Source organism: Nicotiana tabacum, chromosome 21 (genome assembly GCF_000715075.1).
Source record: "Nicotiana tabacum cultivar K326 chromosome 21, ASM71507v2, whole genome shotgun sequence".
NCBI classification, from domain to species: domain Eukaryota; kingdom Viridiplantae; phylum Streptophyta; class Magnoliopsida; order Solanales; family Solanaceae; genus Nicotiana; species Nicotiana tabacum.
This window is the reverse complement of record NC_134100.1, coordinates 44,537,638-44,565,428: the sequence shown is the minus strand read 5'-3', so window position 1 is coordinate 44,565,428 and position 27,791 is coordinate 44,537,638. Positions and strand designations below refer to the sequence as shown.

The 27,791-nt window shown below is 36.5% G+C and overlaps 1 protein-coding gene across 22 annotated transcripts; it reads left to right on the top strand.

Moving 5' to 3' along the window:
* Positions 1-124: 124 nt before the first annotated feature.
* On the top strand, positions 125-27,791 carry LOC107798275 (uncharacterized). 22 transcript variants are annotated; one of them, XR_012704652.1, is made up of 23 exons: positions 156-453; positions 629-821; positions 7,657-7,719; positions 11,453-11,793; positions 11,962-12,052; positions 12,139-12,216; positions 12,299-12,358; positions 12,472-12,576; positions 13,656-13,766; positions 14,763-14,804; positions 14,916-15,008; positions 15,097-15,281; positions 16,723-16,994; positions 17,294-17,415; positions 17,574-17,616; positions 17,691-17,782; positions 21,799-21,847; positions 23,068-23,138; positions 23,267-23,386; positions 25,347-25,424; positions 25,629-25,729; positions 26,142-26,187; positions 27,590-27,791. XR_012704652.1 is itself a non-coding variant. In XM_075242517.1 (22 exons), the coding sequence occupies exons 2-22, from the start codon at positions 681-683 to the stop codon at positions 27,638-27,640; spliced, it is 2,064 nt and encodes a 687-aa protein (XP_075098618.1). In that variant the 5' UTR covers positions 125-453; positions 629-680; the 3' UTR covers positions 27,641-27,791. The 22 variants fall into 22 exon arrangements, 19 of the variants coding, with proteins under 19 accessions (XP_075098618.1, XP_075098625.1, XP_075098623.1 ...); XM_075242517.1 differs by lacking the exon at positions 25,347-25,424 and having other exon boundaries at positions 125-453; positions 11,666-11,793; XM_075242524.1 differs by lacking the exon at positions 25,347-25,424 and having other exon boundaries at positions 135-453; positions 634-821; positions 11,666-11,793; positions 12,160-12,216; positions 17,300-17,415.

Here is a 27,791-nt window from a genome sequence, read left to right as displayed (position 1 = left end):
ATTTGACTGGTTAAAAATTTAAGATTTTTTTTTCTAAATTTGTGATATAAAATGAATCTATATATTTTGTGCGGATATAACTGTTTAATTTAATAAATTGTTTCTAAATCGGGCGAAGCGAGTTATTCTTCTCTGCCCGAATTAAAAAGTAAAATGAAACGGAGGGACGTAGCAAGTAGGCGGAAATTCTGAGTTAACTTCGTTTCGGGCAAGAATCCTAAAGAGACAAAGAAGACGACAGAAAAGGCCGAAAGACAGATAAACCCCGCGTGCTTCGCCACCCACCCCCCAATCACAAGACTATCACCCCACCCCCACCAAACCACCATATCCAAGTCTTCTTCTTCTTCTTCTTCTTCTTCTTCTTCTACTTTTCCTGTATCTATTTACGTATTCCCCCATTTTTATCAGCTTTATTTTCCCTTACTTCAATGTATTCAATAGGGAACTGAGGTACTTTTTGTTTTCTAATATTTTATTTACTTATTTTATATGGGTATTGGGGTTTTGTTTCATTTATGTTATTTTCTTGAAGTTATAGGGAATAGGGTTGTAAATACACATGGGTAAAAATTGTATGGATTATGTTGTGCTTATTATACCATTTTCTGATAGAGATTTTTTGTAGTGAAGAAGATAAGTGTTGAAGGTTGAGGGAGGAGAAAGAGAGTGAGAGAGATATGGAAAATGGAGGAGACAGTTTGGTGCCTAAACTTGCGGGATTGAATTTGAATGATTCAAATAATGTTCCAAAGAACAATGACGGGCTGTTTCAGGTTTTGAAAGCAGTTGAAGCTGCTGAAGCCACCATTAAGCAACAGGTTTGCTATTCCTTCCCCCACCTGAATGTGGGTTTTAATTATTCTGATGATGAGTCTGTTTGGAACGTTCTAATTTTAGTTTTTGATTTCTAGATTGTTTGATGGTTATGATCTTTTAAGCTGCCTGCATTTGGCTAGGTAATATTAGATATTAAATTGTAGATGGGGGAGACTCTAATATCATTTTGAGGTTTCAAAGAGTTAAAAATTCTAGCAAGTTGAAATTTTTGTTCTTGCTTATGTGTATTCTCTTCTCTCTATTGTATTCAATGCAAGTGTAAATTTCCATAGTTATGGACTTATGGTAGCAGGCGTAATCTTTAAAAGAGCTATCTTGTGTATCTCAAATAGAAGCTACGTAAGCTGCAAATGGACTTCAATCATACCAATAGGATTTTGAAAGACAATGTTGAATGTGGCATTAAGTCTCTTAGTTTCATATGTTAGATAAAGCTGTTGTCCTAGACCTTAATCTTTGTCCTGTCCAAGATGGATAACTCTAGTCCATTTTAAACAACCTATGCCATGTTTTGCAAACTGAATTGCAAAAAGGTAGTCTAGAGATAGATAAATGATACATCAGTCACTGTCCTGTCCAACAGTCTCTAGTGCATATAGTCTAATGCTTATAGTGTGAAATATTCCATGGTTCTGTTGAGTTGTACCTTGTTGTGGTTGTAATGCTACTATATCTGGGTGCTGATCCTGTTCAGAGTAGGTCTCTTAGTATATTTTTCTTTTGCTTACAGTTTATAGTAATGGATCCTCCCCCAAAAAACTTCAGAATGTATATCAATCAAAAAGTTCCATATTGAAGGGTGTCTACTTATGTGAAAAAAGGGTTGTATACTTGTCCAAAAAGGGATGAAAAGAGTTTCTGGATTTTGAAGTTTTCTTAAAACAGTAATTGGGTTGTTATGTAATGGAGAAAGGAAGGATCTTTGTGTTGTTTCCTACCATGCTGTATCATAATTTTATTTATTTACTTATCTTTTGGTTAATGGAGCATTCAGTATTGGAATGAAATCGGTCCAAAAGGAGTGAAATGGATTGAGTGGATTTATATAGTCGACCCCAACTAGCTTGGGATTGAGACGTAATTATTGTTGTATCTTTTGGTTCATCATGTTGTCAGCTTGAATATTTACAGAGTTTACCTTAGAAGGACATACATGTTTGGTTCTTCTGATGTATCATTAAAAAACGGACTTTGATGTAGTTCTAGCTCATTAGATTTTTTTTTTTGATAAGTAGTTCTAGCTCATTAAGAATTTAGAGGCCATATAGGTAAACTCTCTCTTTGTAAAGGTGGTCAAATGGTTTCGAGCCTTCAGCGATGTCACATGTTCTATTCCCCATTAGGCGTTGGTACTTAATAGTTAAATTTTGGTGCATTGACAGGGAAGTCGATGGAATTAGTGGATACCCTAAAAAGAAGGAGAGTTGATATTACATGCCTAGAGGAAACTAAATAGACAGGGCAAAAGGCTAGAGAGATAGGTAAGGCGGGTTATTAATTATGGTATTATGAGAGAGAAAAATAGGAATGGGGTGGGAGTTATTGATCTTTGCTTGTAGATTGTAACAACAACAACCTTTTTATAGAGGCTTATAAGGAACTCGAAACTCTAAAGTGAAATTACATGATCACAAACAAAAAATCAGGGGGTTTTCCATACTAAAAACTGTCCATTTAAAAGGCCTATAAGGAATTTAAAGATAAAATTTTAAACAAATTCAAAAGATTTTCCGTTATAACAAGCAGAAAAATCAAAGATCTTTCTTATCAAAGGTCTTCCTTGCCATAAGTGAATCCATAACAACATAATCAAATAGCAACAACAACAACAAAAAATCCAGTGTAATCCCACAAGTGAAGTCTAGGGAGGGTAGTGCGTACGCATACCTTACCCCTACCTTCAAGAAGGCAGAGAGACTGTTTCCGGTAGAACCTCGGCTAAGGAAAAGTAAAAAGAAGGGCAACAACAAGCACACAAATTAGAAAACTGAAGCAAAAATACAAAATTAAAACTAAGTACTGCGATTAGAAAACCGAAACGAAAGCAACAACAAGTAATCATAGAAGTCAAGGAATACAAAAATACACAAATAACACTAACTCATGTACTAAAGCTACTGTTATTGACCATGCTTTACAGGGAGCACAATTCACATGGTCTAGAGGGGAAGATCAAGCCAGTATAATTGAAAGATTTTTTATCTCTACTGAGTGGAGTGAAGTGTTTAAGGGTGTGAATCAAATTGCAATGGCCAGGGTATTCTCAGATCATAAGCCAGGGTAATCTCAAATCATACTTTATCAAATAGCATAATAATAAAATGGGATAAGGGAGTGATTGTAATTTTTTTGATGAAGAAGAGTGGTTGTAATTACAAAGGAGAAAAGTGAAAGGCTTAATAATGTTGTTGGAAAACATTGCATTCATTTTTATTTTGTATGGATCTTTTTAGCTGGCATCTAGCTTATTATCCCTGATATAGCATTTAGAACATATGTCTGTACAATATTAACGAGTGAAATGTCTTTGAGCTACTATAGAAATAAGTTTTTGATTTTACTGAAAACACGATTTTTTGGAGATGTAATCTCTAGAGTTGGGACTTTAAGTACTGCTTAGAGATAAATAATTTCATGACAAATCAAATTATACTCTAGGTAAAACAATTCTGGAGTTTAACTTCATAAAAAAAAAATAAAAAATAAAAATTCTGGAGTTAATTAGGCATCCAAAGGTGTAACCTAATAGTCAATGAAGTGGGTGGAGAACCATGAGGTCTCAGGTTCAAATACTAGTGGAGAGAAAAATACTAGGTTATTTCTTCCAATCTGTCACCTTAGGGGTGTCAATGGTACGGTTCGGGCAGTTATTTTTAAAAAATTATATCATACCATTTTCTTGATTACTCTATTATGCATAACCAAAATTAGACTTGTCAAAACCGTACCAATCATCTCTATTTCTCTTCGATATCGGTACTTTTTTTATAATGTCATCTAAGAGTCGCACGAATATCTAATTCATTATATAAAATAATAATAAGCTTTAATATAACGCAATGAGTATATATTTCTTTACAAAATATGGAGAATTCCATATAAACTGTGCCACTAAACTCAAAGTAAAGATTGTTTTTTTATACTGGAAGCAGTTTGCTATCATATGTTCTTTGGCAATTTACTAAAGTTTTTGCAAAGACAACAGTGATACTATCCTTACAGTTACACGTGAGCATATGACCAAACATGTTAGTGAAAATAGAACTTACCAAGCATCTTTCCTTTTCCCTTTCGAACTTCAATCCAATTATCATTAATAAAGCAAAGAAGTAATATAACAAGTACATTGCAAATACAATCATATAAATTCTATGGGGAAAAATTCTAGCAAATCGTATAATTGATTATGACCAAACTATTGAATGTTCGTCTTTATTAAGATGAATCAACAGAATAGTTCACAAATCAATGGAAAAGAATCTGAAAAATGGAGGAGAAACAGAAAGAAGATACCTTCGCTTTTTGCCGACAATTGCCGTTGGGAGAAGCTTAAATAATGTATAATACCTTTGTTTTAATAGTTGTAGGGCAGGTTGGGTATCTTATAGTTGTTCCATCTGAATCCACCCCAAGGCCCAAGGTTTAAGTCTAAAATATTAATGAACTTAACGTATAATGATATAAAGTATGTTTTATACATATAAATTTATTCGGTACAGTTCAATATTTTTTTGCTATTTTTTATAATATTAAAAAACCTACTGTAATTTCGGTACGATTATAAATTTATATTGGAACCTACGGTTTTACTCAAAAAACCTAATAATCGGTACGGTTAGGTTCGGTTCGGTCGGTTTTTAGAATGGTTTTGACAACCCTACTGGTACCTATGCTGGTGGGAGGTTGCAGGTACTCTATGGAATTAGTCGAGCTGCACGCAAGCTGGCCAAAACACCATTGTTATAAAAATAAAATCTTGAGTTAATTAGCCATTTGTTTACTGAAAGTTCTAATGATTATTTCGAAAAATCTTTTTGACCAGACGCCATTAGTAAAAAGCTTTTCAATTATTGCAAAAACTTAAAAACACCTCTGGAGTAGTTTCTCACTTTTTGCAAAACTAAAAAACTTTTCTCTAGCCGTGCTTGGTTAGAAAAAACTTTTGAAAAGTATTTCCAATTTTCAAAAACTAGAAAAAATTCCAGAAATCTTTCATCAGGAGGAGGAGAAGAGGACGAATAGGGAGTGGTATAAGAAGGCTAAGAAGGAGGCGAAGTTAGAGATTATGGCGGCTAAGATTGCAGTGTTTGGACGTTTGTATGAAGAACTTAGGGACAAAGGTAGGGACAAGAAATTGTACAAGTTAGCCAAGGTGAGAGAAAGGAAGGCTCGTGACCTGGACCAAGTGAAGTGCATCAAAAACGACGAAGGCAGAGTATTGATGGATGAGGCACATATTATACGTAGATGGCAGACATGTTTCCATAAATTCCTTAATGAAGAGGGGGACAAGGATATTATGTTGGGTGATTTGGAGCACTCCGAGAGTCGTCGAGATTTTGGTTATTGTCGGCGTATTAAAATTGAGGACGTTGAGAGGGCTATGCGTAAGATGAGCAGGGGAAGAGCGACCTGGCCAGACGAAATTCCGGTGGAATTTTGGAAGAGCGCGGGCAGGGCAGGCTTGGAATGGCTTGCTGGGTTGTTTAATATTATTTTTAGGACGGAGAAGATGCCTGAAAAATTAGGTGGAGTATGATGATTCCGTTGTACAAGAACAAAGGTGATATCCAAAATTGCAACAACTATAGGGGTATTAAGCTGTCTAGCCACACTTTGAAAGTTTGGGAGAGGGTTGTGGAAGCGAGGGTGAGGAGGAGTGTGTTTATTTACGAAAACCAGTTCAGATGTCGGAGCGTTCGACTATGAAAGCCATTCACCTTATAAGGAGGTTGGTGGAGTAGTACAAGGAGAGGAAGATAGACTTGCATATGGTGTTCATTGATCTAGAGAAAGCATACGACGAAGTCCTAGGGAGATTCTATGGAGTTGTTTGGAGGCTATAGGTGTTTATGTTGCTTACACTAGGGTGATTAAGGACATGTATGATGGAGCTAAAACCCGATGAAGACAGCGGGGGATGGGACTCGGACCACTTTCTAGTTGTGATGGGGTTCCACTAGGGGTCAGCTCTTAGCCCGTTTTTATTTGCCTTGGCGATGGACACACTGATGCGCCACATTCAACGCGAGATGCCATTGTGTATGTTATTTGTGGATGATATTGTACTGATTGACGAGAAGCGAGACAGTGTTAATGTGAGACTGGAGGTTTGGAGACAGACCCTGGAGTCTAAAAGTTTCAAGCTGAGTAGGACCAAGGCAGAATATTTGGGTGCAAATTCAGTGACGTGACCAATGAAGCGGACGTGGACATGAGGCTTGATACACAAGTCATTCCTAAGAGAGATAGTTTCAAGTATCTTGGGTCTATTATCCAAGGAAATGGGGAGATTGACGAGGATGTTACACATCGTATTGGAGCGGAGTGGGTGAAATAAAGGCTCGCGTCCGGTGTTTTATGTGATAAGAATGTGTCACCTAACCTTGAAGGTAAGTTCTATAGAGTGGTTGTTAGACTGACTATGTTATATGGGGTGAAGTGTTGGCCTAGTCAGAACTCCCATGTCCAGAAGATGAAAGTAGCAGAAATGAGGATGTTGAGAGATATTCAGGCAAGAGTGGGAGTGGTCCCGGTGGGGGACAAGATGCGAGAAGCGAGACTTAGATGGTTTGGGCATGTGAAGAGGAGAAACACAAATGCCCCAGTAAGGAGGTGTAAGAGGTTGACCTTGGTGGGTCTGCGAAGAGGTAGAGGTAAGCGAAAGAAGTATTAAGGAGAGGTGATTAGGCAGGATATGGCGTTGCTTCAGCTTACCGAGGACATGATCCTTGATAGGAAGGTGTGAAGGTCGGGATTAAGGTAGAAAGCTAGTAGGTAGTCGAGAGTGTTTATTTCCCATACCAGTAGTATTATTGTTAGTCTCGTATTCTATTATTGTTAGATTTCTATTTTACATGTTGTTCCTTTCGTTTCGGTTTCTTATTATCTTGTTGTTGTTACTGCTTGTTGCTATTGCTTTTTTTTTTTGCATCTTTCCTTGAGCCGAGGGTCTATCGGAAACCGCCTCTCTACCTTCAAGGTAGGGGTAAGATCTGGTGTACTCACTACCCTCCCCGGAACCTATTTGTAAAATTATACTGGGTTTATTGTTGTTATTGCTGTTTTCCTCAAGCTTTAAGAGGATTTCTGGATTTTCCAGTATTATTTAGTGTTTATCATTTACCTGCATTCTGTCATCTCAAATGAAGCTAGTGTGCGCAATAAAGTAGTAGTCAAGGATGATTGCTGAACTATTACCAATTATTACTGCTATTATTACATACACATATCACTTCAGGATGTTAGGAAGGAACTGGAGGTGACCATGAGAGTCGAGAAGAACAGTGCTTTAAAATTTTGGAAATTCGTCTGCGGATGTTTAATTCCTCTTATCTTTCTTTCTTCTTTTGGGCAATTAGCTGAATATCAAAAACTTGCAGTGTGAAGGAGATGGAATGGTTTGTTCTTATGTTCATTACTGGTCACGCCTGAATCCTTTATGTTTTGTGGCTGCTTCAATAATGGGATGTGGGCTCTTGATGAGATCTAAGGCTGTTTATTGATTTCACTATTAAAAAAAAATGAAAATATGCACACACACACACAAAGAGAAGAGGACTGTCTGCTGATCCTATCTGTATTCTTCTTTTACAGGTTGACGAGAATAATCGATTAAGAACAGAACTTCAAAAGAAGATTCTGGAAGTTGAAATATTTGTAAGTAAATAATCAGATCGGTGGTTACTCTGTGGACTAAAGTTGTCTTATGCTTTACGTTATTTGGTTCCAGAATATGAAAAATTCTGAATATCATTATGCTGGTTATCTTTTATCTTCTAATACCCTTCCACTTGTAGCCTTCACTGCAATCCAATTTTTTGTTTGTTACCTGCAAATGCAAAGCATCACTTTTTGTGTCACTTCGACATTATGTATGTAGTGCCCTTTGCTAGACTTACACATGTTTAGTGACAATACCTATATTCCCTACTATATTAGATCGTAGGGATCTAACAGCTGATAAAAAGGTGGCAGCTATTGCTAGCTGCTCCGTACTTCTACTTAAAGGTAGCAGTTCATAAAGCAGACCATCTAGCTTCACTTTTAAGTTGAATAATTCAACTCTGAAATTGCAGAAGGTAGTCAGGGTATACATGGTTGTACAACATTTGGTAGACTATAAATTTGAGCCTGTGACCTCAACTTGCTTGAGATTGAGGATTGGTAATAGTTGTTGCAGAGTTGATGTCAATAGCAGTTAGCACGTCGTCTATGCCGATTAGGTTTTCGCTGCCACTTAAATATGATCATTTTACCCCCCTTAAGGAATTGTTAAATGTAACTTCCATAGACAGAGAACATACTGCTAGATCATTAATCTATTTGTTTAAGGTTGTAACTAGCATTGCACCCAAGGGTGTGCCTAATGGTCAATGAAATGGGTTGAGAACCATGAGGTCTCAGGTTCAAATCCCATCAGAGGCAAAAAATAAAAATATTAGGTGATTTCTTCCCATCTGTCCAAACCTTGGACTGAATTATACCTGTGTTGGTGGGTGGTAGTAGGTACCTCGTGGAATTAGTCGAGGTGCGCGCAAACTAACCCATACACCGCGGTGAATTAAAAAGTAACATTCATTAAAATAATTTGGTTAACTTGGATAATTACCACACAAAATTTTTTTGGTGATGGAAGGAAAGGATCCACTGAAGCGAAAAAAAGAAAAAAGAAAAAAAGAACTGTAGTATGATTCCAAAGAACTGAAGCAGATAGTGGTTAAGACTAAATTTATGTATTGTTTTTGTATTTTGGTGGATGGATCATCAAAGTGCTTTGATTTACAAATGAGGAGATTGGGGGAGGAAGACAATACAGAGTGCAAATATAGTTGCAATACATAGCCTGGATTAAGTTAAAGAGGATAAGTTAACAGAAATCTCAGTTATAGCTCTTGACTAGTGTTTGCTGAAGATTGCTTCTGTCAATGATTATCCCATGTGATAACAAATTTATAACTAGGAGAGCAGACAACTTTTTACTTGCAAAGGATACTCGATTTTCTGCTTCTGGTTCTTGTGACGATCACATCTATACAGAAGATGAAGGAAGTCAGCAGTAGTTTCGAGCTGCCAGTTTGGAAAAGTGTGGGGAAGTTAATGTCCCAATAATGGTTTACCATTATAAAAAAGGGGCAGCCCGGTGCAGTAAGATCACTATGCACGTGGTCCGTGGAAGGGCCAGACCACATTGGGCCTATTGATAGAAGTGCACCCCTAATTTTCAGTGCAGTCACGACAAGTAGTGACAAGTAGTACATGCACCATAGACCCTCCCTATTTTTTTTTTTTTTCCAATTACAAGGATTACGCATTTGACCAGGAGGTCACGGCTTCGAGCCGTGGAAACAACCTCTTGCAGGAATGCAGGGTAAGGTTGCGTACCGGCCATTTCCCCACGCATAGCAGGAGTTTAGTGCACCGAGCTGCCCTTTACAAGGATTACATATTTGATTTTTTTTATACAAGTACCATAATCTCTTTTAAACATATGAGCACAAAAGTCATTTTGTATTTCCGACATTATTGGTAATAAGTTTTGTTGCTACTGCTTTCTTTTCATCTAGGGTCTATCAGAAACTTCTGTACTTTCAAGGTAAGGGTAAGGTCTGCGTACGCACTACCCTCCCCAGACCCCACTTGTGGGACTATACTGATTATTTTTTTTTTTTTTTTTTTGTTGTTGTTGTTGTAGTGGTAATAAGTTTGTCTCATTCTCACTGAGTAATAGCCTATTTGGCCAAGCTTCTCAAAAGGCTAGAAGTGCTTTTTTTCCCAAAAGCACTTTTTTTTCCTAACTTGAGGTGTTTGGCCAAGCTTTTTTGGGGGAAAAAAGTGCTTTTGGGAAGAAGAAGAAGCAGTTTTTGAGAAGCAGAAAAAAGTAGCTTCTTTCCAAAAGCAGAAGCAGAAGCAGTTTTGACTTTTCTTCTTACCAAAAATACCCTTAACAAAATATAGTATATACTAAAATAACCGTCAAACCTAATACTTAGGATATTAAGGTATAAATATTTCTTATTATTTTTAGGATAGCTTTTTAATATATAATAACTTTAGGGGTGAATGTTTTTATATTTGTTGAATGATTTTTAATATATTTAACTTATATTAAAATAATTAAGTACTTTTAAATTTTATTTTCATATTGTACTTAAATAAAATGAAAAGATTTAATTATTGCATGTAATAACAAATTTTTGAGATTATTTATTTGCTCATAATATTAACTATTAAGTAAATCTATTCATGTCCTTATTCGTAATTTGATACTTAAAAGCACTTTTTGAAAAGTTTGGCCAAACACAAATTATTGCTCAAAAGTGCTTTTCAGAGTGATTAGCCAAACATAAACTGCTTCTCTCCAAAAGTACTTGTTTCAAAAGCACTTTTGAAAAAAGCACTTCTCAAAATAAGCTGATTTCTCCAGCTTGGCCAAACAAGCTATAAGTCTGCACATAGGCTTCAGATAGTGGGTGTTACAAGAACATGGCTATTGCAAATGACGTAGATGCCATGATTGACTTCTTGAGCTCATTACTCAATTCGTAATGTAGCCTCTTCTTGTACTTATTTTGCAGCGCCACTCTTGTTGCTGAAGTTAATATACTTTAACTTTAACAATTAGAAAAAAGGAAAAGAAAATGAAATAAAAGGCAGCAAACAGGAAAGAGAAATTAACTGTAAAAGAAAAGGAGGATGGCTGAATAGCTTTTAGCTTCATTTTCAATGAATAAAAATGTGTAATTACTGTTTGTTATAATTGCAACAGTGTTTAAGTCGATATTGTTGCACTTTCTAAGATTGTAGGTTTAGGTGTACACTAACCCTAGAAGAAAATGAATACAGTGAAATGGCATATGCTTGTATTTAACTAGCTTTGGAGTTCTCTGTCAGAGAACCTTTTTTTTAAAAAAGCATTGCCCCAAATAGTAATGAAAGAGAACTTTCCTTTTCTTTTTGGTCAGAAAAGTCCTGTCATTACTGTTTAGAGCAATGTTTCAACTTGGTACGTCTTATGTACTGCCAACATATAGGTAATTAATTATGTGTACAATATTATCCCTTGGACTGACATGATCATCAAGGAGTTAAATGGATTAGTTTTATGTGCCAGTTCTAGTTTTTTGTCAAAGTTTTCTATTTTCACTCACGGTTCTGTTTGGTAGATATTTAACCAAATCTGTTGTCGTGCTAATGTTCTACTTTTAAGACTTTGCTTCGGATAAGATTCTGTGACTCCTTGCCTCTTCTTATTAAATTATACAATATGTGCAACCGGCACCTCTTTGAAATAGTGTAATGTGAACATAGTCAATAGTCTTATGATAAGAAATTTTAATTCCACTCATGTATCCAAGGTTCTTATAATATTTGGGGTCTCCACATTTTGCAGAGATCAGGAGAACTGAAAGGTCAAACTCCTTGTTCTCTTGGTCAGTTGGATCATCTTAATGAGGCTGATGGAGCTCATCCATCAACTTTGGGTTTTGGAAGTCAAATTCCTGAACTTACATACATGGACAGTATAGGACATAATTTGTCTAGTAATATGGTTCTTGCAAAAGATCCCAGGCAAAATGATTTGAACTTGACTCTTAAAAATCAGGGAGAAAGCCACACCGAATATAGCAAGGTGAATGGTACATTGAGAGCACTACCTGGTGGTCAGACAACAACTGATAATTCTGGCGTCTCTCATTTCTCATCACCTTCGGCATCATTTTCACCTAACAGGTATTAGCATAAGTACAATTCATCATCTAAACATCAGTTTACCAGGCGCAGACATTACAAGTTAGGTGTTACCGCTGCTGTATTAATAATGTTTGAGAAAAGAGATAAAGGCAGCAGTTTTCTTCATAGATACAAACCGAAATAGTGACATTAGACTGGCTTAGGTAGGTATCAAATAGAAGCAGAATATGACAGACGGCTCAATTTATCTGGACAAGGTCTGATACCAGTGGCCGAAGTTAGCAGCAATATGAAGCAGGTCCCTCTCTGTCACTATGATGAAATTTCGTCTTCTAACAATTCATACTGAGTCCCCCCCTATTTATAAGTAATGTATCATTCTAGGATCTTGTTTTGAAGATCCAGGAGCATGAACAGGAGATTATACAATTGAGGAAACATCTTTCTGAATATTCCATCAAGGTAAATAAGAGCCTGTGTTTTTAGTATACCATTTTCGTTTTGTTATTTCATTGTCAAAGTGAATGGTTTATGTTTTTGGTAGGAAGCACAAATTCGCAACGAGAAATATGTTCTGGAAAAGCGAATTGCATATATGCGCATGGTGGGTCAGAGTGACTGTCATACTTACCAATTCCACTCATTTTCTGTTTGTTAATCCATCTTCTTACTAGTCCTTGAACTTACTGAGGTTATTTGCTCTTCATATGTGTATAGGCCTTCGATCAGCAGCAACAAGATCTTGTTGATGCTGCATCTAAAGCGATATCGTACAGACAAGACATAATTGAGGAAAATATACGTCTTACATATGCACTGCAGGTATGCCTGTACATTCACAGGGACTAATATTTTGCTTTGTTATGTTTATCTATTAGTGTGTTAGTGATTTTATAATCTTTATGGAGAAGAATATGATCAGTTCTTTTCATTAGTGCCCTGTAATCCAAATTTTTGGTTTTGCTTGTTGCTGCTTGGTGAGTAGGGGTTGAAGATGTTGCTTTTAAGAATTATTTGTGATCTCATATTTTGTTGAATGTTCCTTGTTCTTCTATTTGGATCTCTCCCACATACCCACTCATGTAGCTATCTACCTCTCTCTCTAGTTTTGTTTTAGTCATACTATGTTATCAGTTTGCGATCAACTTATGTTCTATGGCTTTGATACTTTATACCGAAGAGATTTAGCTAGCGTTTGGACATATATTTAATTGAAACTTGAAAAAAGAGTTTTTGAAGCTGTGTTGAAAAATAATTTTTGAAAGTTAAAGCTGTGTTTGAACATGCATTTTATTTGAAGAAAAGTTGAAGTTTTGTGAGTGGAAGAAAAAATTTCACCCAAAAACTGCCCTAAACCAGTTTTTGGGAACTTGGAACTTTTTGAAAATTTTTTCCCCAAAACATGATCATATTTCATAATGAAATAATGTTTTCAAATTTTTTTTTTGAAAAACTGAAGGCAAAATCTATGGCCAAACGGGAGCTTAATTTCTGAAGATTAGCTCAATTGTTTCTTGGGAAGGTGCCCTCCGCCTCCCCCTCTGAGCTTTGATGTAGTGATAGGATTCGAACCCTGCCGCAAACAAAAGCCTGGTATTTAGGTGGATAAGGGTAAAGAGACAGGCCCATTATCCACCAGATTTTGATCCGTGCGCCAGTCCCTCGGGGATTTCTCACTTACAATTTTTTTTTCTTGTGAAGGTGCATGCACAGTTTTTTGAATATTCAGCAACTTTGTTGAATCACGACTAGAATTTTTGTTACTTTGTGTTTGATAATCAGGGCCAGCCTGCTGTACCAAGTTACTTGTCAGTAAAGCTGTTGAGCTGCTATCTGATTCTTTTTATTGCAAATATTTTCCCATTCCATGATTCTGTTTTGAGGTTCATGTATTTCTTCAGGCTGCACAGCAAGAAAGATCAACATTTGTATCATCTTTGCTGCCGCTTCTTGCAGAGTATTCTCTTCAGCCACCCGTAACTGATGCCCAATCAATTGTCAGTAATGTCAAGGTAAACATGACTTTCTCTCTCTCTCTCTATATATATATATATATGTGTGTGTGTGTGTGTGTATAAATATATATACACACACACACTATATATATACACACACACGCACACATACATATATATACATGTCTTTCTGTCTCTGTGTGCGCGCGCGCCTGTGGATTGGATGAGAAAGACACTTATTAAAGGAACCAACGCTATGCCACTCCCTGTACAGATGCACAAGGAAAGGAAATTAATATATGCAAGGCACCAAGGGGTTGCATCATATAGATGCTATATGTGAAAGCAAATACTACATTAGCAGTGTAAACTGATTAACTCTTCCACAGATCAGCAAAAGTTGTATGATTAGTTGGAATCACTGCTTAGTGTCACGTTACAACAAGTATGCCTCAATCTGAAGTTAGTTGGGAGCAGCTATATATGAATCTTCTATATCTGTTCCACTCTAGTTGGGTTATTTCATTCCAATACCCAATGATTTATCTTTATGGACAAATTAAGAGTTCTCTAAAAGTAGAGAGTGTAACATTTTATAGTTTTAATCCTCTAGGACTCATCTTTGTGACTCATACGGCAGCATACATGCGGTATAAGTTGTCAGCATTCTTACTCCTTACATAAGACAGGGACCACTAAATAGTCTCATTTCATGGGTCAAACATATTATCCTATCTGCTGTATCAAGTTTTATCTTTGTTCGTCTTCTTTTTCAGTAAGTCTTGTCATCATATTATCTTCATTTCCATTAACTGGCCTGAAGTTAAGAGAAGTGAAAGTTCAAGATGTAATTTGTTGACAAAGTAAGAGGGGAGAACAAGTATAATGTTCAAAATTGATTCTGATGGTTGTATCAATTGTAATAAAATAAAAAAAAAAACCATGATTTCCAAACTTGTAACAGTGTTGATGGAATGTATGGTAGAGTTTATTTAACTCAACCATTCTAAATACCAATATAATTTTTCTAGCTCAATAAGCAAAATATTGCAGGTTCTGTTTAGACATTTACAAGAGAAGCTCTTTGTTACTGAGGTATGTTTGCTGGAAGTACCCATTCTGTTCATTCTGACCACTGGTCCCGTGGATATAAACTTCCCTTCCCTAATTGAACATTTTAAAGATATATAGGTACTCTTTTTGTAGGCAAAGTTAAAGGAGTCTCAGTACCAAATGACACCTTGGCGATCGGATATAAACCTGTCAAATTTTGCTCAATCACCTCCTCGTTCTGCTGAGGCAAGTCTAATATTCAGTGACATAATATGTTGAAGGAATTCTTTTTCCAACGTACGATGGATTTCTTACTTCCCATGTTCTTTTACAGATTAAAGAAGGCCTTGAACTAGTACCACAACAAGCATATTCCAGTGAAAAGGCTCCTCTTTCTTCAGATCCCCAGACTACAACAACATGGGATCCCTTGAGGAATTCTCAGAGTGGTTTAAACCGTGATGCTGCAATAAATCTGGAGACTGATGACTTGGGGAGGTATTCACCTCTTACAAGCAGGTGAGCCTGGTCAAATGGAGACTGCTACTGTGAACTGAATGTACAATTCCAACCATCTGCTTTTGGTGGTGGGTTCTGTTATCATTGACTTCTCCAAATGCTTGGTCATTTTTGGATGAAATTGATGGCAAAATCATATTCCCATCTTTCCACAAATAAGTTGTATTTCCCAACCACTTTTTCTGGCTCATTGGAAAATGATGAAAATAATGATTCATAGTATGTGCCATTAAATAGATTACATAAAAATAAATTTAATACCCAGGAAAAGATTAGGAAAGCTCAAATTCTCCAAAATTTTGTTTAGGATAAACAATAGTTGTATGTTTCCTTATCAAGGGAATGATTCTTCTTCTTATTCTCTTTTATTTATTTATTTATTTTTATTTTTTATTTTTTTTGTGAAGGCATGGTGCTTGTATAGGTTGATTCTGTCTTTATTTGCTTTTGTTGGTTAATTGAGGTTGCTGGTTCTAGTAGACTCCCTTTATCCCAATTTAGATGAAATTGTTTGACTTTCTTGAAGATTAAAAGAGTGTTTGAGTGGATAAGTTGTATTCAGTGTTATTAAAATTTAAAAGCATCGATTCGTCGCTTAGAACGATGAAGCGATTTGAAGTGAGGGGTTATCGTTTCATGGGTCTTCGTAATGCGCTTCAGAGAAGTCTGTGTGCGCTTCAAACAATGACGTGCAAAATGATCCCAACTGGAAGTCATCAGTTCTTTTCGCTTTTAAGGAGTTGGATTAATATCAGCATCGTTATGTATTGGATATTGAATTCACTCCCGTTTTAGCTTATGATTTACAAGGCATTTGCTTGTAAAGTTATATTTAAGTATCTATTTTTCCTCTCTCTTGGGGTATGAAATTAGCTTTACTTTTAACTCTTTCACTTGTTACAATGTATGACTGTCTGGAAGAATTTGTTAACATCATTTAACCATATGACAGTCTTGCCAATCAAGCTATATGGAATCGTCTCAGCCTTTGTCTGCAGTTGCATGACCAATATAAAGATTGTCAACATAGTTGTGAACTGGAAAGTTGCAGGCAAATCACAACTGTTAAGAGCATCATGCAACACTTGATCACCTGTGGACTAATTTTTGGGCACTAGCAGTTGTAAACATAAATTCAGTCTAGATTAGGACTCCATCTACTACTCTTTTCTCCCTCATATGTGGTATTCTGGTTTGTGTTGATTTGCTGATCTCTCTGGTTAAACATTTGTTTCCATGAGTATAAACTTGGTCTTTTTGCAAGAGGATGTTCATACTTTCTACAGTTTGTGCTTGTATCATGGTTCTCCTTTTGATTGCTTTTCTGATATTTGCTTATTTTCACGGTTCGTACGATTTGCTTGATTTCACTTTGTTTATTGATTTTGTTCCATTGTGGGTAACGTTGTTCATTCGGTCTTTAATATGCCTGATTCTACAGGAATACTACGACCGAAGTCATACCATCACAACTTGCAGGTACTATGCATTTGAAGCCTAAAAGTGAAGAAACACCCGGTAAGCAAGTCACTTTTAGCGATCTCATCAGCAGCAATGAGATGGATGATTCTGAGATGGGGAGACATCAAAACGATATAGAGCCTAATTGGGCCCATAAAAGCTCACCATATACATCACAGCTAGATGATCCAAGCTCATCGTATCCTTATCTGCCACCAGTTCTCGAGGAACCTTCATCCTCCTATTCGGAAGGTGAAATTTTAGTTCCTTTGATTGCTGTTATTCTTTTTTTTTTAACCTGTAGAGAGACCTGGGAAATGTAATTTAAACAGAAGCCCATTGAACTGAACCAAAATGGAACGTTCTGGATAAGAAGGTTAAAGTGAAATGTGAAATCAAATAAGCTTCACTGTAGGGTTTATTATACTGTCCACGTCTTACCAGGATTAGGAAAACAGTTGGAAAACTGTGTTTTTCCCCAATTTAGGGTTTTGTTAAAATAGGTCAGACCTTATGCTGGCTACTGTGCCCTAAACTTGAGCATTTTTCAGCCGCAGATGAAGAGGCACTGCCTGCAATAGAGGGTCTCCAAATTTCTGGTGAAGCTTATCCTGGACAGGCACTCCAAGCTTGTGGCTACTCTATTAATGGAACAACCAGTTGCAATTTTGAGGTGTTTCGTGCTTCAGCCTTTCTAGCTTCCTTCCTCAATCATTTCCTTTCCTGCTGTTTCTGATTTTTGATTCCACTTTTATCACTTGATCTTTCATGCTGTATATTATTAGCCTTCTGTTTAAACTTACTTTTTTTTGGCTATTCTTGAACTTGCAGTGGGTTCGTCATTTAGAGGATGGATCTTTCAACTATATAGAGGGTATGTCACTAAACAATTCACATATCTGTTTTACTTTATTTCTCCTTTGAGGCCACGTGGCACTGTTGTGACAGGGGCAAAACAACCGACATACCTTGTCACTGCTGATGACGTTGATACGTACCTTGCTATTGAAGTCCAGCCATTGGACAACCGGAAGCGGAAGGTACTGCTTCTACCCTTTGCTGTCTCTTTGTATCAAACCTCCATGCTTCCCTCCTAAGTTGCTCGGACTCTTTACTTTCGATGCCGCGTCCATTTCGAACACGATGTGGGTGTGTGATCCGTATCGGATCTAGTCAACCGGTTTTGGTTACTTTGACCAAATTCGACGGAGAAATCCGGGACAGGAAATCAAAACAAAAGTTAGGGTGAAATTGAAGAAAATGGAATACATTGTATCTAGAAATTTCTATTTCAATCCTTTTCCTTTTATCTACTTCTCAGATCTCCTCTTGATCAATATTTTCTCCTTGGAACACATTGTAAGTTTCCACATAATGTCTCATAATCTATACATTTTTATAACTCTATTTTTAGATATTTGAATTGTTTTTAGCCGAATTTTCGCACCCGTGTCCGTATCTGGATCCGTACCTCCGAATCTTAAGATTTAGATCTTGAACTCCATCCATCCTAATTTGTTTGCACAATTACTATTTGTGAAATCAGACAATTCTCTTTGAGTAAAAATTTTCGAACATTTTAATTTTTTTAATAGAATTGTGATTTTAGTAAGTTTTAAGTAGTTTATGAGTATCAATTTTATTTTTAAGAAATTAAGAAATCAATGCCTGAATTCTTGCTGAAAATTAGATACCCTTTGTAGTCGAAGCTCTGCCATTCTTTTGGGATGGAAGGAATAGAAAAATGCAGAAAGGTGGAAAAGGGCGAGGTTTGAGTAAAGGAAAAAAGGAGGAAAACGGTGGAAAATTTTGATTTGACTTCATCTTTCTTGTTTCTTATGATTTGTTTCCAGATGCTTGGTCTACCCTTCTCGTTTTCCATTGGGATAATACATAAATAAACCCTGGTACTTGACCTGAATTTCCAGTTGTGCACATGAACTTCGCGGGGTCCTATGACCCCCTATATTTGTTCGAAGTGATAGAAGTACCACCTTTTGAGCCCATGTGGCACCTACTATGTTTTGCATGCACTCCTAGCATGTGAGAATGAAAACATCTGCCCCAAATCTATTTTCATTTTCCATTTGTACTTTTTTTATTTATCTTTTACTTTTCTTTTTCTTTTTCTTTCTTTTTTCTTTTCATTTTTCTCTTTCTTCTTCTTCTTCATAAAAACACACTGTCACCTGCTCCGCCCCAGTACTACCCAAAACCAGAAAACAAAACAATCTAGCAAAATGAACTGACAGTTCTAAGAATAATTAAACTAAAACTTATTCTACTAGGCTCCTCATTCCATACAGAATTATAAGACTCGAAAGTTCACCGAAAGTCATTCATGATCGCGAAAGTTCAAAGATCACAAGAAATGTCATCGCTGGAGCCCCAACTTTCCAGATCTTGTTTCTTAATGTCGCTTCCATATTTCCTTTCTTAAAGTGGAGTATTGTTTTGGCCAAGGATGTTGAACTTGAACAACAGATATACACCATTAAACCACAAAAGGTTGCAGAAAAAGGGGGGTTGGGGGTTGGTGATAAACTTCGAAGTTTCCACAAGAATTTTGGCTTCTACCAGCTGTTCCAGGATCTCCCCGATCATTTCTATTTTGTATTTCTTCTCTTCTTTATCTTCTCTGTTTATGTGGTTTTGTCAATGGAAATAGAAACTTCAACTTGGCCAACACAGTTTTCGACTGTCTGAATCTCTCCTGGGTCAAATCTTGGCAAATTGGTGCAGCTGATATCAATTAGTTTTTTGGTGGGTCTCTGTGTGATTGTTTTTGAGGGAGAGAAGAGGAAGGTGGTGTGATGACGTAAAAAAATGTGAGCGTTGGATATGAAGTATCAGAGCTAACATGGATAAACGGGAAGCTCCTGTTGATCTCAGCTTGATACCACCAGAATTGCTCAGATCAACTACACCAGCACACTTTTTTTGGATAAGCTAAATTGTTTTTTCCTAAGGAAATGACAAAAATGTGTCCGTATACAAGAAGTATAGCATAAAATAGAAAACCTTACAAAAAGTCATGGTTTTCTACCAATGGCACCAATCATCTATACAAATAGAAACCTCATGGGTGCACCAAAAGGAAGCAAGGGAAAAGTGGCTATTCCTCAAGTGTACAAAGTCTTTCTCTACTCCTTCAAAAGCTCTCTATTCCTCTCTCTCCATACGTTCCACGCAAGTGCTAGAGGAGCGACATCCCATGCCTCTGCATCTTCTCTTCCGTGACTTCGTCTTCTAAACGCCCAGCTAAACATAGTTTCTTTCACAGTGCCCGCCATCACCCACTCAGATTGAACCGTTTCAGAATTTCTCCACCATAAACAAGACGCTATTCACAATGTAAAAGAAGGTGATCCACATCTTCTCCCGAGTCTTTACACATGAAACACCAATTAATGCATGTAATCTTCCTCTTCCTCAAATTCTCTGCCATCAGTATCACCCCCTCGCAGCTAACCAAGGGAAAAAATACACCTTTCTCGGTACCCTCGGGATCATATCGAAATATGTGGAAAAGCAGACTCCTCTCTAAATCAGAAGCTTCTCATCATAGGACTTAATGGAAAAAACACCATTTACCCCCGTTCCTCATCTCCATGCATCATGACTATCCGCAGTAATTGTTTGTCGGTGAGACAATTCGACCTGCAGGCTTCTGGCAGAGATAAGGAAAAAAGGAGAAAGGAAAAAGAAAAGGAAAAAGAAAAGGAAAAAGGAAAGAGGAAAAGAAAAAGAGGTAAATTTTTTCTGGTGGTTCTAAAAATAGCGTTAAAAAATTATGTGCCAAAATATGATTGGGTGTGTGAGATACAATGTTTCCTTAATATTGGTGCTGGTCAGAAAAGGTGGTATTTTATACTACTTCGGGCAAAGAGGGGTTGGGGGTGGGGGAGTAGTCGTAGGACCCCCACAAAGTTCAGGCGTACAGCTCGAAATTCGGGACAATTACAATTACAAGGTTTTTTTATTTGTTATCCCTTTTTCATTTATTGATCTTCTGCTTCAATTTATGTTTTCTGGATAGCAAAACAGTGAACCTTTACCTATAAAGTTTTGAGAAAAGGTCGTATTCCATCTCATCTTAATTTCATTGACATATTATAATTTTTATGTTGATGGAATAAGGTACTCCCTCCGTTTCAATTTATGTGACGTAGTTTGACTCAACACGAAGTTTAAGAAAAAAAATAAAGAAAACTTTTGAAACTTGTGGTCTTAAAAACTTAAAGGGTAAAAGCTTTATGGGGTCGTAACATTTGTGTGGCTGTAAGAGCTTCTCATTAAGGGTAAAATGAAAATTTTAAAGTTAAATTTTTTCCAAATATAGAAATGCGTCAATTCTTTTTGGAACGGACTAATAAAGAAAGTGTTTCACATAAATTGAAACGGAGGAAGTATCAATATACAGTTGGATGTTGAAGTGTTAAGTTGTTGCTAGAGGAAAAGGAATTTTCTTGTGCTAATTTGAAATGCTCAGGGATATTAGCATACCGAGAGTTGTCAAAGCTCAAAATTTCATTATTCATTGAAGTCTTCTATGTTATTCAACATTCCAAAATGGAAGTGTCTGTCACCTGAAATAGCAAGGAGGGCATATGGTTTCTAGTGCTTTTTGTTGAGATGGCATACTTGCTACTGTTTTTCTTTTTTCAGAAAAAAAATAAAATTCCAAGCCTTTTGTCAACATAATATATTTCGTGTATGGCCTTTTTGTAGAGTTTTTTTTTTTTTTTTTTTTTTTTTATAATTTTCATTTGGGGGGGTGGGGAGGTGAATTTGGGTGGGAGGAAGAAGAAGGCCATGCACCTAAGTGGTGTAGGGTGAAACTGCAACCATTCACATCCAACTTTGCAGTTTCTAAACATCCTTTGGTGCTTATTTTAGTATAAAATAATAAAAAAAGGAAGACTGCAAAAAGAATGTGGTTTTATTTATTTATAAAAACTGTTCTTTTTTCTTTTCTAATGAAAAAAGCTGTTCTTTTTTTTGGGTTTATCTTGAAGGGAAATACTGCAATGATTTTTCTTCTTTTGATTATCAGGGTGAACTCGTGAAGGTCTTTGCAAATGAGCATAGGAAGATCACTTGTGGTACGATTCTCATCCAATATTTGAAACTTTTGACCGTTTTGCAAATTACAGAAGTCGATATTCTTTCCATCAATACTAGGAGACAAATATGCGAACCCCTTAGAATTGTTGCTATCATTCTCCATGTTGGAGCAAACATGTTACTTCATAAAAGTTGGATTTTCGAGTTTGAAAGCTGTCGATATTGAATAAATGTTTAAGGATGCAAGCTTGAATTAGTGCTTAATCTGTCAGTAGTTTCTTATTCTTTTTCTTTTTTTATTCTTTGGTAGTGTTTCATCATACATCTGAGAAGGAGAAAGATAGGCTTTTCTGTTTATTGAAATGTGTGGCCATCTCATCTAAAAGGTAGTTGTTGGAGAGCATATTTTTATTTACTTAATTACATCTTCAACACGCCCCCTCATGTGTGGGTCTGCTTCTTTTTCATGAGCCAAGCACGCTAAAACTCCCTTTTGATAATGGACGGCAGTTAGACTTGACCTCTGCTTGCTTTGGTACCACATTGAAGTGTATGACCATCTCATCTAAAAGTTTAAACTGTTAGAGAGTGCACATTTAATTTACGTAATTTTGTCTTCATCACTATTTAACAAGATGGTGGGAGGATTGTTTTTGAAATTTGTTATGTGGTTAACACGGGTTCAGTCAGTTTCATAGCTGCTTCGTCAGGGTTCTGAAGTGATCAATATTCTATTTGCTTGATCTGTTTTTTCATACTGATTATAGAGAAAGGTGAAAAGAACCCTATTTAGAGTTTGCTTGATCTTGTTTTTCGCAAGTGATGCTACAATGTTGGGGTAGTATTGGGAGCTTTGTCTAGATCTGTCCATCATTCTGCGAGCTGTTTCTTTCTCTTTCCCTTTATTTTATTATCTGGGAATAGTTTTTGTTTCTAAGGACTAAGCTCTATGGAGGGAAAATCCACTGACCTTCTGTCAGTCTCTAACTTATCTCTATTCATATAGTGAGACAGCAATATATGACACTTCTTCGGGGTGATTAAAATCTTTTCCTTGGACTTTTACCTACATCTTTAGTGATGCCTGTGTGGACTGTCACGATTTCATGAGCCAAATACGTTTCCTGTCTTATATTTGCATGAATCACAATAAATACAGGAAAGCTAAAATCTGGGGATGCTTGGGCTTAATTTTGTTTGGTTGCTCCACATACTTTGAAGTCATTTTGTATGAACTCTCTGTTTTCCATGTTTGCAGATCCTGTAATGCATAGTTGCATAGAGAAAACCCTTTATAGTGGTCATGCTTCGTATAAAGTTTCATTGTCGGTAAGGAAATTTGTGAGTTTCTAGGTGTGGATAATATCATGATGGCCTTATTCAGTTTCTTATGATCACAAATAATTATTCTGGTTGATCTATTGCTTTCCCTTGCTCTATCTTTTTTGGTTGTACAGACACGATATCTTGATATATGGGAGCCTGCTACCTTGGCCATCAAGAGAGATGGTTACAGCATCAAGGGTAATGGGCCTGGTGGTGTTCTAGTCAGTGAGAAGTTTTCTCAATCTACAATTGTATGTCTTCTTGTCTTTTGCCTTTTTATATTCATGAACAGTTTGTGACGTATCTGTATACCTTAAATTATGTATACATGAACAGTTTGTGACGTATCTGTACACCTCTCCAACTCCATGTTTGTGAGCCCTCTGGTGAGTGGCGTTGAAGATGCACATGAGTCTCTTGAATGCGAGGATATTCATTGAAGTATTCATTCTAATTGTGCCTGCTATCGTTCACTAGTTTAATCTGCAAGCAAAAGGTAGCCTTCCATGATTTGATGCTTCTCACCCTCAGGAGATGGAATATTCCCTACTATTTGACCCAGGACTTACTTTTCCTCACAGCTTAAGGAGTATTATCCGCCACATAAATAAATTTAGGGAACTTGTCCCTATATCATGAGAGTCCCTCTTCCGGAGGATTTCTCCCTTATTTATTTACTGAGGTAGACCATGGGCTTGATCAAACATTTGCTTGGTTGAAACTTTTACCTTATCAAAAAAAAATAAAAAATTCTTGGTTGAGCATAGATTAATTCTGTTGAACTTTGGATGTCTAGAGCTGTAAAGGAGGCCCACTAGTAACCGAAATGGATATAGGTCATAAATACTTCCAGTTCTTCTCTTAGTTGCATTGAACAACTTCCATCTGTTGGGACCCACAGAATTTAGCAACAATATCTCATCCAAGTTAGACAGGAATTTAAGTAGCTTCAAGGATGAAAGTTTGTCATATCCACAGACCATATTCGGAAAGCATATTCCTCAGTGAGTTGTACCTTTGGCATCAGTCAGGAAAAAGTCAATGTAATAGATATGTTTGTTGAACTCTGTACTTGACACTTATATTTCCATTTACCTTTGTATTCTTTTATTGGTGGAAGGCAGTGCTGGATAATGTACTGTGCTTTGTCACAGAAGTCTACGAGTTTGTGGGTAATTTTTAGGAATATATCTGGCTTAGTCCCTTCTGTGCTTAGATCTAAATCTCAGTCTAGGGTGGTGATCAAAAGGCTAAAAATGATTTTTTTTTTTGTGTATGTGTATATATATATATACACATATATATATATGTATAGCATTGTACCCAAATTCTATTTCCATTAATTGCCCTTTAAATTGCTTTTGTCACTCTACCACTCTAGGGTTATTTTCGTACTTTTGGCCTAAAGAATCTCTTTCTCTCCTTTAGTTTCCATCTTGATCTGTCGCGAACAAAAAATTCCGGCGAAATTAACTTTTTAATTAACTTTAAGAATAGCAATCACACCAGTTTCAGGCTTGGGGTCCCATTACTGGTTTGAAAACTTAAACTGATGGTGGCTCGAATGGAGATCCGACAAACGATAATGGTTGTTGGAGTTGCTATTACGATAGAAAAAAGGGAGAGTATACCCAGAAAAAGAAGTGGCACAGTGAAACAAAGAAAGGACAACGAGTTCACCAGAGAAAGATATTTGACAAGAAAGGAATTCCGGAGTCTGAAACTGAACTGACGGAATTGCAAATCTGATATGCATATCTTTCAATTTGTTTTTGAAGCACTTGGCTATACTCACGACTGAAGGAAAATATAAAAACGGAAGCACAACAAAAGATGATGGAGGAAAGAAACGGAGAAGAGAGATATCGGAGGAAAAAAAATGGACGGCGCAATTCGATATATGAAATTGACTGGAGAAATTTGCCATGAAGGCAGTATGTTAGCAAGACCCATATCCATTTATATGTATATACACTTATTTATTTCTGTGTAGTTAAAGTTGGCTGGAATGTGCTTCAGCCAGTAACTTCAGCATGTTTAAGGGTTTTTCACATTTGACTGAACTTTACAGGGAACAACTTTGACAAAATAATTTGTTTCTCCAACCTTCTCAACTTCTTAGTGACTGCATACATTTTTTCTGTTATGTCTTAGTAAAGTTGTACATTTTGTGGAGGATAAAATGCTAAACTTTTTGGGGTCTTCATAAAGGTAAAGGATGATAAACTGCTTTCCTACGGAAGTGCTAAGCTGGCAACTCCAACTCCATCAAAAGCTTAAGAAGCATTGGTAATAGATGATGGCTCTTATTTCCGATGTAAAGACACTAGAAAGAGACACATAAGCTTCTTGTAATTGATGGGTACTTAGTTGTATAATGTTTCTCTCAGGACGTCTATTTTACAAATAATAGTTTTAGTTCATAGTGCTATAACTTCTATTGTTTCCTAAATCTCCACTCCGTTCTCACCATTTTATGCTGTTGTCTTCTAGGTTTCTATTCCATATGGAAATCCTACGGAATTTTCAATCTTCGATAGTCGGGGAGTTGAGCATCTTTTGAAGGCTGAGAATGATCAAGGAGACATTAGCTGGTAAATCACAACTCACCCCCACCCCACCCCACAAAAAAAAGGGAAAAGAAGAAGAAAGACTGAAATAAAGAAAGAAAAAGGAAAAAAACAACTGGTATGTTCGTTTTTCATAGTTATGGACAATCCAGCTTTTAAAAAGAGTTTTTCAAGTGGTTCTAACATCTGCTTCTCGAAGTCTTTCAACCCAGATGAAGCAACACATAGCGGATTCTTGACTTCCTTACTTACCTGTTATCATTTTTATGTTCTGCTTCTGTTGGGAAGCATTCATGTCACATCAATATGTCATCTTGACATTTTACCTTTTTTATATTTCACTTTCTTCTTCTGCGTGTGTACATTTTACTTTTTCCAACAAATTATCATAAAATTCATTTTCTCTATTTAAGTGACATGTGGCTCTATTTTGCAGTTCAAGGGATACAATTGTCCTAACCATGAGACTGTTTATTATAAGGGTATGACTTCTACAATCTGAAAGTTATTTCTATAATATGATGTGAATGATACATGTATTCTATTAGGTTCAAATGAAATTTACGGGCTATTTGAGTGTTACAACATAATGCATTTGTGGTCTAGATCTGTCATGTGCTCTTTTTCTTTTACTCCTATTCTTAGTCATGGTTCAGATCATGTAATTTTTATTTCTTTGCTTTAGCAAGAAACTTGGGTAGCATCTGATAGGTGCATTACCACGTGAATTTGTATGTCTTGGTAAAACTGTGAATTTCTCTGCACGAAGAGCTCTGTCAGCTAGCACCAAAAGCTCTTCCGGCGAGATCTGTACTGTACCTTTTTCTTTTATTTCTTTGCTTTAGCATGAAACTCAGCTAGCATCTGATATAAGATTCCCACACATGAATTTGTACGTTTTGGTTGACAATTATTCACTTTTATGTTACTTTGGTAGTGATTATGATATGACTTGAGCTTAAAGAAAGAAGTGAGGATCCATATAGCCGATCTCAACTTGTTTGGGACTGAGGCATAGTTGTTGTTGATTGGCAAAAGCCGCAAAACTGTTTTTGCACAAAAGGCTCTCTTTTCATTAATCAAATTCCGACACAGGATTTTTTTTTTTGAAGTAAAAAGATATCATTAAAGAGCATCAGGCAGATGCTAAGCAAAAGAGTTACGGAATAGAGTTAGCTCCAGTACATGAGACCGACACAGGATCTTTATTGATCAACGATCAGCGTATCTGGTGTTATATCTTTCATGTGTTAGATGCTTCTTTATGATCTAGTGTTATTTTTGTGGAGTGGCACGTCTATATTCTTCACATATTTGACATTGGAACCTGTTGCTGCTTCTTTTAGTACCTACCATTTAAGTTCCTGCGGCATCATTATGATTTCTTCCTAGGCAAAAAACACTAGGTGGTTTCTTCCCATTTGTCTTAGCCTTGGTGGGCAAAGTTACCTGGTAGTTGTGCTGGTGGGAGGTAGTAGGTAGCCGGTGGAATAATTGAGGTGCGCGAAAGCTGACCCTAACACCACCATCATAAAAAAAATTATGTGATCTGTGTACATTACTGAAGAGTATTGATACGCCAGTCTTTGAGGGTGACCATATGCTTACAGATGTCAATTAATACCATGTGGATACTAAATCATGGTTTTGGGAATTCAGCGATGAAATTTCTAGAGCATTTTGTCTTCTTCTCGTGGCTAAATCAGTGAAGTTCTTAGATGGCTAGTTAATTGTCAAGGTAATGAGTGGCAAGAATTGGTGCTAAAATCATGATGTAAATGTTTTTCTTTCTTCATTAGTTGTTAGCTTGTTTCTAACATCAGTTTTCAAGCTCCAATTATTTGTGACATTCTCCTTTGGATCTCATTGTTGAACTTGTTGTAGGCTGGTGAGAAGAAAAAAGGAAGGAGGAGAGGGTTGTTCTTCAACAAGTGAAAAGACCATTGTCAACCTACCGAAAACCATATTTATTAGTGATACTTGTATTCTTTTGTGACTAGTTAAGCTTCTAGATTTGAATTTCTTTTGTTATTTTTTGGGTTAACCGTCCTCTTATATTTTGTAAGTTCAGGTTATCATTGGCCCC